This window comes from Dipteris shenzhenensis, chromosome 30, assembly GCF_047967505.1.
Source record: "Dipteris shenzhenensis isolate YYH24624 ecotype China chromosome 30, Dip_SZ_1.0, whole genome shotgun sequence".
Lineage (NCBI taxonomy): Eukaryota > Viridiplantae > Streptophyta > Polypodiopsida > Gleicheniales > Dipteridaceae > Dipteris > Dipteris shenzhenensis.
Window position 1 is genome coordinate 37,995,698 of NC_141625.1, and position 15,640 is coordinate 38,011,337.

The 15,640-nt window shown below is 43.0% G+C and overlaps 1 protein-coding gene across 1 annotated transcript in view; it reads left to right on the forward strand.

Annotated features, from left to right (window-relative positions):
- Window positions 1-15,640, forward strand: part of LOC147882076 (uncharacterized) — a 52,528-nt gene that overhangs the window by 17,035 nt on the left and 19,853 nt on the right. Inside the window, exon 3 of the mRNA XM_087401660.1 lies at window positions 9,802-9,900. Coding sequence (XP_087257786.1) covers window positions 9,802-9,900 — 99 coding nt within the window. The remainder of the gene's footprint in view (window positions 1-9,801; window positions 9,901-15,640) is intronic.

Consider the following 15,640-nt stretch of genomic DNA (forward strand, 5'->3'; position numbering starts at 1 on the left):
AGTCCTTAGAGGAGGGGAAGTATGTCATGTGCACGGATTGGTATCCGGCGTGTACTGTGTACACAAGACTAGCTCAGGTAGCTTGGGGAGGCTTAGAGCTAGGCAGGCTTGATTCTCGGGTTGAGTGGCAAGGGTACGAACCAGTTAGAGGTCTTCGCTATTTTTGGCGCTAGGGGCCCGAGTCTATATAAGGGGCCCAGAGGTTACAGTTCTCAGGGAGCCGATGGGAGCAAGTTTCATTCCCAGGTTCTAGGTCTGATCCTGGATTGAGTCATGGACGCGCGCCTGCATTATAGCATAGCCCAAGGCCCAGCAGCAGATCCCAGGCTTCACAGCATTACCTGGTGGTATGGGACACCAGGCTGGTTAGGATCTGTATGGGAGTTCGTGCCAGTAGCTCAGCTTGTGGCTCAGAGGGGACATCTCCTGATTCGGGATCACATCTCGTAGATGTCATGGTTGGGTGGTGAGCAGCCTGCTCAGTTTCCTCACGTTGTGTGTGTTCTTGTGTTTGCTTGCAGATCAGAGGTTTCAGGAGTGCTGGGACGTGTCAGAGCTCCAAATGGTTCCCTTGTATAGGGGTGGGTATCACTCCAAAATAGCCGACCAGTTAGGCTGACCTAGTTGGCTCTGTCATGACAAGAGAAATCACTAATCCGTGATTAGTAGACATTAAAACATTATTATATATTATACGCCAATGATGTAACATGTATTTGTATTTATGATGGACACCGGCCGATTTGTTATGGCGGTGGATCATCTCAGTAGATAGGACTAGTCAAGCTGGAGCCACTGCTTCAGAGTCCAGACGGCATCAAATTTGGACATGTGACACTTATTCTATTAATAAAAATGTGCACATATGTGTCTAGGTCCTAGGGACAATAGGAAGGGAAGGGTGCGTTAAGGTGCATTGAATGGTAGATGTATGGGTCATAGGCTAAGGGTAGGTGTAAATGGGAAGATGGAAATTGAGTGATCTCTAGGGACATTAATGAAAGGGTATCACCCTTTCATTGTGACTCTCACATAGCATTCTCTATTCACCTTGCATTCATTTGCCATCTCTCTCCCACCTTGCATGTAGGTCAAAAATAGAAACAAGTACTCTCACGAGGGCGCTCTTCCCCATTGGAGGGCCAATTGGCATTCGAATTCTGCATGCATTGCACACATTTGCATTCTTGAAAAGTCTGGCTCTTCATAGGCTCTAGCCGACCCAAGGTTGACTGGCTTTGACCAGCCCAACCTGGGCCTGCTTGCCTGGGCCACGTAGCAGGCAGCCACTGGCCCAGGCTTCCTTTGCCCCTAGTTGGGGTCTTTCCAAGCCCATGCCTGGCCCCAAACCTTCTGCAAGACAGCTGCAATCCCTTCCTTGCTGGTCTGCCTCTATTTTGGCCCTGTACAGCTCCTAGAACCTCATCCATGGCTCCATACAAACAGCTCTAGCCATCCGTACAGTCACATATAGAGGCGTGTTCGAACCTTCTGCAAGACAGCTGCAATCCCGTCCTTGCTGGTCCGCCTCTATTTTGGCCCTGTACAGCTCCTAGAACCTCATCCATGGCTCCATACAAACAGCTCTAGCCATCCGTACAGTCACGTATAGAGGCGTGTTCGATCCCCGCCCTCCTTTACTGGTTTCTTCTTTCTCCACCTGCTCACGAGTTCCGCACAGGCTAGTAGATCTACCCTGAGTCTGACCAGTCCATATTCCAAGCCTTGCTTGTCCTGAATACCCTCTAGATGCTGCCAATGTCCACGTGGCTGATCCTGGCAGGGTTTGATGCTGTGTTTCTTCTCCAACTGTGTACCATACATCCTCAAGCAGCCAGGTACATGTGTTGATTGTGCCACCCACATGGCAGCCAATGTTGCTGGCCATGTGGCAGCCACATTATCCCCAAGTCTACCTCCCCCATGCTCTCCTCATATGGGAGCTTATAGATGGCGAGGTGACTTTTCCAACATTCGTGATGTGCATAAGACTTCTTTTAGGAGCAGCTTTGGTCACTACGAGTTCTTGGTAATGCCATTTGGGCTTACCAATGCTCTGTCTACATTTGTCATGCTGATGAATGACTCACTACATGCGTATGTTGCGAAGTTTGTCATACCTTGTATTGATGATATATTACTCTAGACAAAAAGTCTTGCTGAGCATAGAGAACATTTGAGAAAAGTGTTCAATACCTTGAGACAAGTATGTAAATTAAAAGAAAACTGTGCTATGTATGGTTAAGCTAGAGTATTTGAGCTCATTATAACTCCTAATGGGGTTGAAATGGATCCAAAGAAGGTGGCTGCAATTTTAGTGTGGCCAATACCTCAGAACGTGAGAGCTTTGTAGTCAATCTTAGGATTTGTACAGTTCTATAGAAGACATATCGAAACCATGTGTGGGACATTCAAGAGACATACGAGCTTGTAAAGTGTGATTTCTTTTGGCCAAACATGAAAAAGCATATCCATGAATATGTCAGACGATGTTTTCCTATGAGGTAAGTAAAGGAGAATGGGTGAAGGCACCTGCCTTTTACAGCCATTGGAGATACCATCAGATAGATGGGAAAGCATTTCCATGGACCTTTAGTTGATCTGCCATAGACACAAGGAGGTTATGATTCTATCCCTATGGTGGACCAAGATGGTTTGCTTCATTCGATTAGAGTGTTAGTAAGTGGCAAGTAGATGATTTGTTTTTTAGTAACATATTTTGTCTGCATCGATTACCAAAGTCCATAATATCAACTAGGGACATGAGATTTACTAGTCATTTTTGGATTGCTGTATTTTCCACACTTAGGACCAAGTTAGGAATGAGTAGTGGGGATCATCTTGGAATGGATGGTCAGACGGAAAGAGTCAACCATACTTTGGAAGATATTTTGAGAGCATATGTTTCCTTAAGGCAAAGTCCTTGAGAGTGCCACAAAAAGGTACCTAGTGCTGTGGATTGTATAATCCAAATGGGGAGGAGGTTGGAATTGGCTAAGTCAAACATCTGCCAAGCTCTAGATAGAGCTAAGACATCTATGGATGAGAAAATATCTTTTAGGGAATTTCAAGGAGACTTTTTTTTCTTAAGATTCCTTGCACGCTATGCTATAGGACAATGTGTGAGGTTACCACCCTCACCCTAATATTGTGGCCGTGGCTAATTCTAATAAGAAGAGGCGAGGTTGCCTATCAATTAGAATTACCACTAGGTTGCAAGGTGCATTGAGCATTTCATGTGTCTTTGTTAAAACGGTTTTTGCAACCAACTGATTCATTAATTGATGGAATTGTTATGTTATAGGAACTAGAGAAATTGCAGCACTCAAGCTTGCAAGAATTGTTGATTGCGGAGAAATGATTGTTTTAAAGTGGAAGATACCTATGTTGTTGATTGCTTGGCATTGTCTTCCTCTATTTGATGCTACAGTTAGGGCTTCTAGTATTTCTGTTCTAAGGTCTGAGGATTTGCCTATTTTTCACCTCCTAATTTTCAAAGAAAAAAGTAGAAATATTATTGGGTAACCAGTCTTGATCGTCGGTGGTCTCATTTAACTCCTAGCTGGCTGTTTTTTTTTGGATTCTTAGAATTTTCATATCTTAGTGTGTGTCTGATGTGAATTGTATATAAATGCTAAATGATTTCAAACTTAGGTTGAAATTCTAGTGCTTGCCTTCCCAGGATGCATGTTGTCAAGAATGCTTCCCTACACGCACTTGACATATAAATGGTGCTCTATGTGCATGTGTGTGTGTAGATATAGATATAGATATGTATGTATGTGTGTATGTATGTTGCACCCGTGTGTATAGGTATGCAGGTGTGTGTGTGTGTGTGTGTGTGAGAGAGAGAGAGAAAGAATAGAGTATGAGTGTGCGTCGAGAGGGTGAGAGCGTCGAAGCCAAGCCGTCCTGCAGCATCGTCGAAACCTTCCTGTACCGTACCGTACAACCAGTACGGTTACCCGTACAGCCTGTACGGCGGTTTTCCGTACAGCGCACAGCCCGTCTCCTTTCCATCGCTCCCTAGATTTGCCTGCGTGGTGCTTCGCTGTCTTTTTTTCGTCACTCTCCAAATTTCCTGTGTAGCCTCATCCGTACAATCGTACGGCACACGTGCAGCGTCCGTACGTTTCTAGTTTTTCTGTTTCTGCTGTGTAGTCCCCGTTCTGGCCGTACACCTGTCCCCTTGTACAGCCCCGTATACCTGCCCCCTCTGTACAGCTCTATCCGTACAATCCTGCACGCTCCCCTACTTCCAACCGTACAACTACTTGGAGTTTTTTCTTGGGCTGCGTGTTCTTCTCCGAACGTCTTGTGTTCCAGCCTAAAATCCTGCATTCCTATCTGTTTTGTTTTTCTCCACGTTATACTCTTCCTATCCTTTCTGGTGGACCTCCTGTGAATACTTCTTTTGGGACTGGTTTTTTTAGCTTTTACTGCCCTTTTACAGGTATTTTCACTTACAAGTCCCTCTTTTCACAAAGTCATGGCAAAGTATTCATATGAAAAAACGTTTCAAAAGGAGCGCACGGCTCCCTACAAGAAACAAAAGCAGGTTGAGGGTCAGCATGACCCGATACATGAGACTCTTGAGGCTCAACTGGTATATGATATAATGCATGAAGGATTTGCAGATACTAGAAAAGAGTGGAAAGACTCGGTTCCTTCAGTTGGCCTCATGGTTGAGGTCGATGAAATTGTGGATCCGGTCAGAGAAAATGCCAAGAATGCAGTCATTTTATTTTTTCCAGGCCGAATGCCACCTGCTGCAGAAATAGGCAATTGGCTGACACGTACATTGGCTGGCTCTTTTGTTCGTAAAGTACACTATGCGGCCAGAGGCTTTTTTGAGGTGATCATGGTGGATGAAATCCACAGACAAATGCTTTTAGAACACTCACCTCTTTTTTTTGGGCAGCAAATGGTGCATGTCTTGCCATGGTCTCCCACAGAGACTATCAGGCTTTAATTCGACACAGATGCCCGGTTTGGGTCGAAGTTGTTGATTTCCCCCAATGTATGGCCTCGCTTTTGCCTAAAATTGCAGCATCTTTAGGTAAAGTGGTTTGCCCACCACGGCCAAATGGAAACTCAAACCGATTTTGCATTCTCTGGGATACTGATAATCCCACACCGGACTCTTATTCAGTCACGGTGAATAATGTGAACATGGGAAGTGCTTTCTATAAACTCAAATGGGGTTTATTTGCAGGGGCCTGTTTTGAATGCAAAAAGTTTGGACACATGGCTTCACAGTGTCCAATGAATCCACATAAAATGCCTCGTGCCACTTTGTCAGTTTCTATGCCCACTAAAGATGTTCCTTCTCCAGTGGTCAGCAAAAATAAAAGCAGTAGACAGCCTGCTGGCAGTCAGGATAAAGGCAAAGCTCCAGTGGCTCCCAATGGGAATCTCACATCACTTTCACCTCCTGTCATTCAATCCTCGACCAAAGGACAACAACCTTCAACTGATGGCTGGCAGAGTCCAAGAAAAGTTATTTCTGCTAGAAGAATTCCACCCCCCCGCACTTGGACTGGTGCCTCTTCTAGCGGGAATACCCCAGAGATAAACACAGGAATTGGGATTACATGGGCTGCAGTAACAGCCAGCAGAACACTCTTCCCTGAAGAAGAGGTTGCTGCGTTGCTGTCTACTTCTCAGGCGGCTACTTCTTCTCAGGCGCGAGGTCTCGACCCTGAGATAGAAATGCAAGGCTGACCTCAAAAATTTTGCTGCTGTACATAGTTGTTACATTACTATAAATACCTGTATATATGACTGCTCACATCAAATGTTTCACACTCAATGTCCAGGGCATGTGTGACAGTAGGAAATGGAAATCTGTGTGGCTGTACATCAACAGATTTCAGCCTAACATAGTGGCTTTACAAGAACACAACCAACATATGTATGCAGGCAAGACAGGACACTACTGTGGATATGATATTTTTTATGCTGGGGAGCACTCTTTCTCAGGGGTTGTCTTTGTGATCAAACATGAGCTTCAACCTGTCATTGCATTAAATGACAATAAAGGCAGATGGCTCGTTCTCCAATGTCTTATTAGAGGAGAGGTGTTTGAATTTGCTTCAGTTTATGCACCTCAGTCCTCTAGAGAAAGAACTGCAATTTGGGATGCCATGCAACAATATCCGTGGAGATATCATGCCTACATATGTGGTGATTTCAATAATGCTCCACAACAAGGAGACAACACCTCCAGACACGATCATATGTTATCTCCTGAAAGGCATGCATGGTCTCAACTACTTTACATCTGGATCTGGTTGACCTTTGGAAGGAATTGCAGCCTTTGTCACCGGGCTACACTTTTCAACATAATGCTCTTTCAGCCTATCAGGCACGTCTGGATCGATGGTATAGTGTTGCGCCCCAACAAAATGGGGAGTTCACATGCAAAATGTGGATTGACTATGCCTTTGTGCATTCAGACCATGCACCACTATGGTTACGGTTATCTTTTCATAACATGCCAGATGATAGATTGCCACACAGAAGACATCTCATCATCAACAATAGTTATTTGCAACATGCTGATTTCAAGGCAATGGTTACTAAAGCAGCTCATTGTCTTTCCTCCAGCAGCCATCTAAATGTTGATGTTGCCTGGGATACTTTTATTTCTAAAATGCAAGTGGTGATTAGAGTTTATGGCAAGTCTTACATGAAGACTCTGAGGGAAACCATTGCTCAGGCCAAATCTACTTGTCAAGACCTCACTGAACTCAGTCATCACCGTTCTTTGTCCTTGCATGAGCAAACAACACTATGCCAGGCCAGACATTGTCTAAAACTAAATGATCAAAGGAAACTGGCCAAATGGGAGACTAGAGCAAGACAAAGAGCCTTTACAGATAAAGGTTGCTCTTCCAAAGAATTTTTCAAAAGTTTATATCAGAAGAGAATCAAAACAGAAATTTGCAGAGTGCTTATGCCTGATGGATCATGGACTACCTCACGGTCACAGCTTGCTTCCTTTTGTGTGCATCACTTCTCGCAGCAATTTGGCTCTGCAGCTCCTCTCTCGCAACAGATTTTACATGCACGAAATTTACTGTTGCAACATGTTTCTCCTATCATTTCCCCTCCTAAAGCTTTGGAATTGGAGGAACCTTTCACTGAGAGGGAACTGTCAGATGCGATCAAATCATGTGGCAGATGGAAATCCCCTGGATGGGATGGTTTAACAGTAGAGTTTTTTCTAGCCTACTGGCCTATTTTGAAGCATTCTTTGTTATGTATGGTGAATGCTGCGTGGCAAAATCAGAAAATGCCAGACACATGGAAGAGAGGTCTTGTTAAGCTCCTTTCCAAAAAACAAATTTGTGAGTCTTTGGCAGATTGGAGACCTATCACTCTTATGCCTGTAATTTACAAAGTCACCACCAAAATGGTTGTTGATCGGCTAAAGGGGATTTTACATGATGGGTTGCATCCTGCTCAATATGGCTTTGTCCCGCGCAGGCACATCACCGATAACATTGCTAATGCCTACATTGGGATTGAATATGCTAAATATACATAGCAGGATGTTTTGTTACTGCAAATTGATATCGCCAAAGCATTTGATACTATTCAATGGGATTTTATTTCATCGACTCTGCAAGCATTGGGTTTTGGCACAAAAATGCAGCAGCTCATCACTTGGCTATATCAAGATAGTAAAGCTGCCTGTATACTCTCAGGAGATATTTCCCCATCCTGGACTCTTGCTTGCTCTGTCAGGCAAGGATGTCCCCTGAGTGCTTTACTTTTTGCTATAGCCACCCATCCACTGCTTCAATATTTGGATCACCTTTTGGACACTGATCAGTTACACGGTTTGGAGATTCTTGGTAGTCGCAGCATGATTGATCAGGCATATGCTGATGATTCATTCTTTACTCCAAAAAATACTCGGGCTGATTTGTCTATGATTATGCATACTCTTACTACATATGGTTTGGCTGCTGGCCTTCGGGTCAATTTTCAGAAATCAAAATTGCTGCCATTACATGCACAGGAATGGCACAACCTTCTGTGGCCTGGAGAAATTGTCCCCACTTCCCATTTTATTCGACATCTTGGTTATCCTCTAGGCTGGGGACTCACCCGCTCACAACAAACTGATTGGGTGCTAGCAAAATTAAGGGCAAAACTTGAATATTGGAAGCTTGCAACTTGGCCATTACATGTTCGCCTGTGAATCACGCAATCCATTTTGATAGCATACATACAATTTTATCTGCCTCTCACCATGTTCACTAAGGCAGATCTGGTTTCATTTATGTCAGCTATCATGGAAATTTTCTGGCGTTCAAAACATGGCAAGAAAAGTCTCAGATTACTCTCTACGCATCGTCTCTGTTCTCCCAAGATGCACGGAGGTCTGAACATTCTTGATATTCAAATGCATTTACTTGCTCACAGAGGGAAAATGATGATACAGTTTATGCAAGGAGATCAGCCTTGGGCTTACATGATTCGCTCTCTCTTATTACATCTTCATACACCTGCCTTTGGGCATTGGCAGCTTACTCAGTGGGATTTTTTATTTGGCTCTATCCAAGGCAAGATCAGAGGATGCCCTTTTGTCTCTCGTCTGCTTCTTGATTGGAAACATATTCTATCCCATTTGGAATGGCATGGCAGGGACTCTCTCTCGGGCAACTCCTTGAGGGTAGAGAATATTTTTTGGTCTAAAGTTTTCCACCCCCCTTTGGCCCTACAAGAACCCCGACGTTCTTATTTTCTCTCCTTCAAAGGCATTTCATCTGTGGCGGATGTACTTCGGGATGATGGCACAATCTTATCTTTTTCTATGGCTGCTCGCAAATATGGCTTGGGAGCTCATTATCGCCCTTTATGGCATCGAATATCAACAATGCTCCAACCGTACTTGCCAGTACCCCATTTGGAACTTCAGAATCGGCTTGAGGATTGGATCTTACGCTCTCCTTCCTTATATGCCCGTCCTCTGAAGCTCTCACATATCACAGTGTCATCACTGTATAAAGTGTTATTACCTCCGCCTTGGATTTCCCACAAAGCAAATACTGTTTGGCATATAGATCGCCCAATGAAGTGGTGGAGAAAAAGGCTGCGTCTTCTTTGGCATTACAAAGTCCCTCTACGACAACAGCTTTTCCTATGGCGAGTTCTTCTTGGCATTTTTCCATCCGGACAGTTACTCGCACAGAGACATATAGCTTCAGCTGTTTGTCACCGATGTCAGCACTCTACTGAATCAGTGTTTCATATCTTTTGGTCCTGTCCAAACACTTCTGATCTCATTGCTCTTATCAGACAGAGGCTTCGACAGCGATTTCCTACTGTTACTTTTGGCAGATTTTTCTGGTTGTTTGGCTTTCATCCAGAGAGACAGGGTTTTGATTTATTTTTTGTATGGGTGCGCTATTGGACACTATGGACTTTATGGATGGACAGAAATCATAGAGTCTTTGGTGATCCACTTTTTTCATCTTTTCTTTTTTTCAAACGATCTCTGCAACAATCTTTTTATGATTGTCTTCAGACTCGTTTGATTGATCAGGATGTATATACAGCTTATACTGAGATCTTCAGTTGAGTAGTAGTTACTTCGTCTTTTTTGAAGTAACTATGAATGTAATTTTTCTACATCAATAAAAGATTTCTTCCCACAAAAAGTGTATAGGTATGCAAAATCCAAGGTTCTTTTGAGACATCAACATATGTTCTGCATTTTTGAGTAATTATCCCTATAAGACAGTAGAGAGCTGGCTGAATCAATGTTTGTGATATTTGTTTTTGCAGTATTATGGGCTTGAAATTATTGCAAAAGAACTCGGACTTGATGTCAAACATCCTGATGTTGAACGTATCTATTTGGCATTATACAAAAGCTTTGTTGAGGTACAAATATTCTGATTTGAGTAACTCTCCAAGAAAATCAAGAGCATATGTTGACTTTTAGTTTGTAAGATTGGATACATTCTAGTCTTGTGAAGGGGTGTGTGTGTATAAATTATTTCACAAAAATAAAACTCTATTGAGAGCTTTACTTGAAATGAATACAAGGGGATGTTGGTCATCTTTGTGTACAGTTATGTGATTCTTAAAGAATAGTTAGTCTATCTTCCCTTAGAAATAATTTAGCTTATTTTCTGCTATCATTAGCATTGAATTGCTTGAGAATTATATGACAACAGTGGATACTGAATATCTTCAAGTATAAGCAATTACATTGCTTATACTTGGAATTACAATGCAATTCCAAGTGACTCAAACATGCAATTACATTGCATGTTTGAGTCACTTGGAGCATGCCATTTACATAATGATGCTTTCTGATTCAAACATGCAATTACATTGCATGTTTGAGTCACTTGGAGCATGCCATTTACATAATGAGATGCTTTCTGATTTCAAATCTTCAAAACTTCTTGAAATCACATTGAATATAACAAAATCTGAATTTTCGATGAGTAACTTATTTCACTTTCTTGGATTAAATTGATCTACAATGAGAATTATTTATGAAGCCAAAGCTAGTGGACGATTCACAATAAGATGCTCATGTAGGCTAGTGGGATTAGGGTTTCCCTTCCATTAGGACTGGCTCGTTTTTGAAATCCTGAGACCGGTTAAGCTAAGGTAGCTCATGTGCCATTGTGGATATGGGTTTTGGTTTAGTGTGCCATGCCATATTTTTACATATTTGTCATGTGCATGGATTGGTATAGAAGGTTCAGTTCTCAGAGAGCCGATGGGATCCAATCTCATTCCCAGGTGCTAGGTCTAATCCTGGATTGAGTCGCGGACCGCACTTGCATCTTAGCGCAGTCCAAGGCCCAGCAGTAGATCCCATGCCTCTAGGCACCACTAGGTGGTATGGGACAACAGGTTGGTTAGGATCTCGTTGGGAGTTTGTGCCAGTAGCTCAGCTCGTGGCTCCGAGGGGACGTCTCCTGATTCGGGATCGCATCCCGTAGATGTCATGGTTGGGTGGTGAGCAGCCTGCTCAGATTCCTCACGTTTGGTGTGTTCTTGTGTTTGCTTGAAGATCAAAGGTTTCAGGAGAGCTGGGAACGTGTCAATATTTAACCCTAGTCTCTTTGTACTTCAGTAGTTTGTGGCATTACGTGTCAGCTCATATTCTTCATAAGAACTTCTTTTGCTGCTTTTGCATTCTTGCTCCCCTTTGTTCAAGTGCACCGTGGAAGAGATGTGTAGGCCATGCAAAGAGGAGCCACCAACATCTGTCAGTGCCTACATCAATTTCAACAAGGATATATGCACTTTTGTTGTGGCATGTATCTCAGAAAGTGCCTAACAGCAATCAAGAGCCAAATTGGTTGATCTCTGCACGTTGAGGAGTGTCTGACAGCTTGTCAACATGGTTGCTGACATAGCTGTCAACGACCCGTTAAAGAAATTGCCAAAATCGATTTTGTTTGTCTTGGTTCAAAATATTTTTTTGGGAAAATTTGCCCACATAGTTCATACAGGTACATCCATACAGCATGTACCCAATCCCATTAGAGCTGCATTTGCTCCTGCACTGGTGGTAGAAATATGTGCAAGTGCTCTTACTTGGCAGTCTCTTTGAGGAAAGAAATGGTATATGTGCAATCGCCTTGAGTAACAACAGCAATATTGACTGTTTTGGTGACTTTCCGAGATGGCATGCTTTATGCAAGGCAACCCATTGCTGAAGATGCAGTTTGAAGTGATTTTGAAGCAAAAATCAGTTGGCATGCAAATGCATGGTATTGCTGTGTCTCAACATTTTGGATTGGTGCATTTGGGGCAGTTCATTTGGATTGGTTCATTATGGGCAGTTCAATGTATGCAAGAGAAATCTAGCCCTTCCATTGCATATATTTAATTTATACATAAGTTTTTATGTTTGCATGCCATGATGCAGTTTTCTGCAGCCGGTACATGTCTCTTTTTGTTTTGACATTCACTTTGGTGGTTAAGTAAGCACTCGATGAATAGTGCAAAGGGCAGTGACAGTTGTTGAAAGACCTCTCTTATTTGTGCTGACAAATTGTTCTGAGGGGGCAAAGAGAAGTGGAGCCACATTTTATTTTGTAACAGCAGCTACTATTTGTGCATTTTTTTGAAATCTTCTAAGAAAGTACCTTCCATGAAATGCTTTGAAAAGGATACAAGAGTGAGGCACTGAAAGTAAAAGCTGGCTGCAGTACAGCTTGCTTCTTCGAGTGTGGGTTCATTGCCTATGGTAACCCAAAGCTGGTGCGAGCAGCTAGTGTGGTGGACTATACAACTAACAGATCCCTCAATTCGTTAAGTTACATAAGATATGTGCAGGCCAAATATTGCAAAGATGCTCAACGCTCAAATATTGCAAATAGTTTTTCTAGAACCCTGGGTACCCTTCTTTCCAAATCATATGTTGACTAGGGTGGCAAGAGGACAAATCTTGTGTCCTCCATCACATCGCTGCAACCTGCAACCCAAGTGGTCCACGCCATGATGATGGCAACTATTTCCTAGACATCATCTTTCAAAGAGCTCTAGGCGTTATGGCCTTATGAATCTGCCGGGTGTAATGGGCTCCCTACTCACTCGGTAGGCAGGGGATGCCACATCTCTATGGAGAAGGCATGCCTCCCCTCCCAACCATGCTACGATTCCCCACGTGAACATACGTCGGATGTGTTGAGCCCTTGCCACAAGCGTGAGCAAGCGTTGCCAAATCCTCTCTGTGGAAGGGCAACTCAACAAGAAATTGGCAACACTAAAAGTTACCATCACTCCCCATGGCCTCTAGCTAGGGCGGATGTGGAGTTCACTATGCCAAAAGTAGAAAATCTTGTATGGCTGTATGTTGGTCCAAAGCGACGATTTGAATTTGGTGAGAACCTCATTCAATACATGTTGCTCAAGCCAGTGCTACGTCCATGAGGAGGTCCATAAAGAGGGAGCTAACTGCAGTCGTCTGCCAATGCTAGCGATGGAGAAGAAGAAGGGAACTTGCATCAAGTTTGTAGATTGCCTCACTAAATCTCTCTCAAGGGGTGGCCCCATTTTAACAATAGTCTCCAATTTGGATACTTTCTCTAAAAGGTTTGGGATTGATGGCTCTATGCTTGCCAAAGTTCCCCACCACTCAAATGCTCTGCAGCTGTACAGAAAAGAGTGTATGCTTGAGTGGAGCATGCGGCTTTATATGAAGATTTCTGTCAAGTATGATATTGGGAAATATTGGTGAGGGCGTACTTGCCCCATCGTCAATCCTCAGGTAATGATATGCCAAATAGTGGACCTAGAGAGAAACTCCGGTTCTAGAGAATTGGCATGTCTCGATTGCCTTGGTGCATACTCCTCAAGCCTACTCCCCAAGCCTCTACAATGGCTGCCTCGATATTCTCAATCAATCATCTAGCCTCTTCAAATGCCCCCATGCCCTCGAGCACTGAGATGCTCCTTTGGTTGCTGCGATAAACAGTTCCAAGTTCTCATGGATTGGAAAGGAAGATTATCCAACCAATGCACTTCTTGGTCCATAACATGAACTAGGCCAAATCTATAACATCAAGGTGCGATAGAAGTGGTTGTCTCCAAACCTAAGGCTTGGTGCTAATGAGGTTCTACAAACATATGCTTCGACACCCTCATTAAATCCCACATCAATGGGTCATAGAGGCCTTTGTGAAGATCCCTTTGTGAGAAGGCTGCCATTTCTATCATGCCTTAAGGTGTTTTGTAGTAGGTCTTGGTGAAGAAGGAGCTTCCACGGCTTTGAACCTAGGGTGAGACCACACACAATGAGCTTACACATAAGGCTTGACTCTGCATCTTTTGGTTTGAATATTGCTAATCTACTGGAATAATTAGTGTCTGTCAAGCCACCTTGGCCTTGATGTCTGAAGTACTATTTACTTCTTGCTACAAAAAATTGCACAACCAAGTTGTTCCAGGCATCCTCTATGAAAGCAGGAGCATGATGCGATGTAGCATGGCAAGCAAAATTTGGTTGACCACCAAAGCTCTTCCGACAAAGGTTTGTGGAGCTTGATCCTCCTGCTTCTCAATGGAAATATCAATTCCCACTTGATATTGGAGATATCGTGGTATCGTGTTGGAAAAGTGATTGATGAACTATGGATATAGTTCATTGACCTTGGGGTCATGTGATGGTATGGATTATAAATGGTCTCAAAAGAGGGGTAGTTTGGCTTTAGGTCTTAGGTTAGGCCACCTATGACTCCGGCCTTGGGATCATGTGATGGTTAGGATCATTAATGGTCCCAAAAGAGTGGTAGTTTGACATTAGGTCTTAGGTTAGGCCACCTATGACTCCATGTCATTGGTAGGTAGTTAAAAATATATAAGGGGCAACATGAGGTGGCATACCCATCCACCATGGATGGAGGGGACGCCACATGGCACCATATCATAGGGTCTAACTGATTTTGCCACATGTCATCTAGGCATGCACTCACTCTCGGGTAGCCAACTAGGTATTGGTATCGCATCCATGCATGTGTGTTAGTGCTTTTTATCGAACCACATAGGATGTTTGACCTTGACTTGAAAGGTCAAAGGGTGGCTTTGCTCTCTCACACCTGCTCACCTCCTCAGGGTTTGCTTTGTATTGGGTTCGTTATGTGTTTGCACTCAATCGTTGCAATTTTCTTGTGCATTGTAGCCATTGATAGGCATTTCCATTTCAGTAATGCTGTGCTATTCGTGTGAACTGCATCACATTTCTTTCATGGTATTAGGGCATTAGCCTGCTTACTAGACTTGGGAACACCTAACATTTGTGTAGTCTCTAGCACACAGCCTCTGGAAATATTGCAGCACTAAGTAGTGAAAAGGGTTAGGGGTACTTTTTCCTTCTGAGGTTTCCCACCTAACCACAGTTTGTAATTGAGTGAGTTTAACTCACTGTAGGCTTTACCTAGGGTTTTAGGGTTCTGTCATGAGAGTGCACTGTCTCAAATTGGGACGCCCTTCACGGTGTGGCGAGAGGGCAGTAAATGATATTTATTTTTTGATTCGAGGCCATTTCGGGGCCCGTTTTGGTGGTGGAAGTTTTTCGTAGGCACTCAGAAAAGCGCCTTGTTTTTGCTGTGCAACCACTATTCTATAGGTCAGTGAAAAGTTACCATAGAAATTGCATCATATGCCTGTGCGCATAGATATTGGGAGTGACAGAATCATTCTTATTGCATGTTTTGTCAGTTTTGCATATTTGCCCTTGTGAAGCAAAAGTTGTGTTTTCTATATTTAATTAATGGTTAATTAAATATAGAGGCCAATGGACCCCTTTCATCGACAAAAGGGGTCCATTGGCCTGTATATTTAATTAATGGTTCATGAAAGGGGTCTATTGGCCTCTATCTTCGATTAACAATTAATAAAAATTATTTTCTCCAAAAGGGGTCTATTGGCCTCTATCATTAATTAACTATTAATCAACAAGATATTTCATTGTACTGTCGATAAAAGGGGTCTATTGGGCTCTATTTTTTATAATTTTTAAAAATAATTATGAAAAATTCTAAACCTCACCCAGTTAAAGTAATGATGTTTAATTAAATGATCACTCGTCATTGTTGCATTCTCATTAGCAATCGAATTCGTATGATAATCATTATAAGTCATGGTTCCTATT